Source organism: Montipora capricornis, chromosome 5, assembly GCF_036669925.1.
Source record: "Montipora capricornis isolate CH-2021 chromosome 5, ASM3666992v2, whole genome shotgun sequence".
Taxonomy (NCBI): domain Eukaryota; kingdom Metazoa; phylum Cnidaria; class Anthozoa; order Scleractinia; family Acroporidae; genus Montipora; species Montipora capricornis.
Genome location: NC_090887.1, coordinates 7,278,009 through 7,280,508, shown reverse-complemented (window position 1 = coordinate 7,280,508; position 2,500 = coordinate 7,278,009). Strand labels below are relative to the sequence as shown.

General features: G+C 37.8%; 1 protein-coding gene across 2 annotated transcripts in view; it reads right to left on the bottom strand.

Moving 5' to 3' along the window:
• Positions 1–2,500, bottom strand: part of LOC138049305 (inhibitor of growth protein 1-like) — a 27,975-nt gene that overhangs the window by 16,534 nt on the left and 8,941 nt on the right. For both annotated transcript variants that reach the window (XM_068895523.1, XM_068895524.1), the window contains 3 exons: positions 2,259–2,416; positions 995–1,094; positions 150–194 (listed from right to left, as the gene is read on the bottom strand). In XM_068895523.1, the coding sequence (XP_068751624.1) occupies positions 150–194; positions 995–1,094; positions 2,259–2,416 (303 nt within the window). The remainder of the gene's footprint in view (positions 1–149; positions 195–994; positions 1,095–2,258; positions 2,417–2,500) is intronic.

The following is a 2,500-nucleotide window of genomic DNA, read 5'->3' as shown; positions in this document are numbered from 1 at the left end:
AGATCACATTTGGAGCCAGAAAGCAATTTCTGAGAAAAATGCTGTGCCTTACAACCAAAAAACTACAGTAATATAATAATAATAATAATAATAATAATAATAATAATAATAATAATATTAATGCTATTATTAACGTAGTTATTACTTACTTTTTGTCTTTTCAGCAGGCTTTGTGGGATGTTCCTCTAAAATGACTGGAGAAAAAAACAAAGAAGAAAAATGACAGAAATTTATTGTTATTGTACTATAATAACATTCAAATGGTTTTATTGGAGAAACTGTATTTATACATAATAAAAAAATTATGTTTTAATTAAGGGGTTATATAAGTGCAGTGGCAAGAGCACTAATCTTTCATGTGTCCTGAAGTTAAATTTTAGTTCTCTTAGTACTCTACAACAAGAAGTTTTTCATGCACCAAAAAACATATCTGCTCAGACTTTTACTTTACCATAATTATTCTCTCTTAACCACTAAAAATGGGTTTTTTCCCAGCTCACAAAACCTTGGTGATCAAACAGGACCATTGTACAAGAAAATAGCCCCAATGTAAAAACGCAAAAAAGTGACTCAAATTACCATTTACCAATTGGACACAAACAATAGAAAGTTGTGGCTTTCAGTTTGTGTCCAATCATTTGTCAAGACAACTGCAAATGGTCTGTTGAGATTTTGTACCCAGGGGCTTATCTGTGAAGTCAGTACCTTTTTTCCCATCCCAACTCAACACCCCAGGGTCTTTAAAGATGAAAAATGTTGGACCTTATTTGATTGGTAGAAATTTGGTTGTAATTTGATGACATCACTTTCTCCCCCATTACATTTAAAGTAGCATAAAATTATGGGAAATTAATAACGTCATTATCATTCAAAATTACTAACATATTTATGTTTACGTTTCTCAAAGTAAAGGTTATCACTAGGTGGAGTAATTATTATTATTATTATTATTATTATTATTATTATTAATGCTGTTATTGTTATGACCGGATACCTGGTTGAGCCTCTTGTTTCAAAATTGGTGGTAAATCTTCATTCCGACAGGTGTCAAGATTTTCCACATCTACTTCAATCTGACGAGTGCGGGTATCAACCTATCAAGAGTTCATTTTATAATGACTATTAACCCTTTGATGTCCAAACTGGCCTAAACCGGCCAGACTTAGTATTTTACTCTGTCTAACGCCAGGCGATTTTACTCGTCAATGGGGAACCCCTGGGGGTCAATGGGTTAAATCAGTCCAGTAGTTTGATGGGACTACATTTAACATTAACTCGAGGGAGGGTGCCTCCAGGTAGAAGGGTTACCCTCGGTGGTAGACTTTCCCTTCTCTTGTGGCCCGGTGTTTAGGACGCTTGTCTTCTGAAGCAGAGTTCCCGGGTTCAAGATCCGTTCTGGCCACTCATTTAATTTGTTCCTGGTAGTTCCTGGTTCAACTTCTCGGCTGCACTTGTAAATAGCCAACTGGTCTGCCTCCAGCCAGTTGGGACTCTTAACAGTTGTTGTTGTTGTTGTGTTCTGTCGTTTCGTTGATTATGTTTCATTCGCCCTGATAAGCCCCCATGGGGAGTGGTCAATTAAGCATGTATTGTATTGTATTCTCTTTGTAAATATGCCGTTCGTTCTACATGTGAGATAGGGTGCCCCTAGGGGGTAGGGTTTCCCTATCTTGAAGGTAGGGAAACCCTACATGGTAGGGCTGACCATGAGTAAAAGGTGCCAAACCTAGTATACCAATTTAGTTTTAATAGTTTACCAGCATCATCAGAGATCAGTATGGCTTTGAACTCCAAACATTGATCCTCATTAAAATGTTTATGGACCTGTACGACTCCTGCTGTTTGCAAAATAATATTCTTGTGCTTTGAGAGTTAAGCAACTTTAAGTCCTACAATTTGAAGACAACGTTTCTCGAGGATACGTCAAAAGCAATCCACACAACTGAAAAGCCATTGTTAGAGACGAAAGTGTGACTAGAAATGTGTCTGCTGCGGCTTCGACCCACCATTTTTATATAGTTCCAGAGCTTCGCACCCACTCTTTACTTGACCCCAGGAGGGAGGGGTCCCCTACCCTTGTCAACTTGACATGTAGAACCATGGTATCTTTAACCCTATCAGGTAAGATGCCCCTATCCCCCAGGGACACCTTCTTTCCAAGTAAACAGGCCCTCTGCCACATGGAAAGATTAAACCACTGTGCAAAATAGATAGCTCCTCTGCAACCAAAAAAATATGTCAAAAGTCTCTCTAATTACCATATCAATCATATTTCCGACCAGCTGAAGCTTGTCATCTCCATACTCTTGGCTCTTTATGAGCCGCCTCTGAATCTGAATCAAGCATTTTCTCCTAGCTGAGGGATCCTTTTCCCTGAGGTAATTATTAATGAGCCTTTCAATTTCTTTTAACCTCTCTGCAACAACAAGTAAGATGACAACCAAGCATTAACAAAACTATTTTTACCATCATTTTTTTAAAATCTTGCAATCTGATTGGC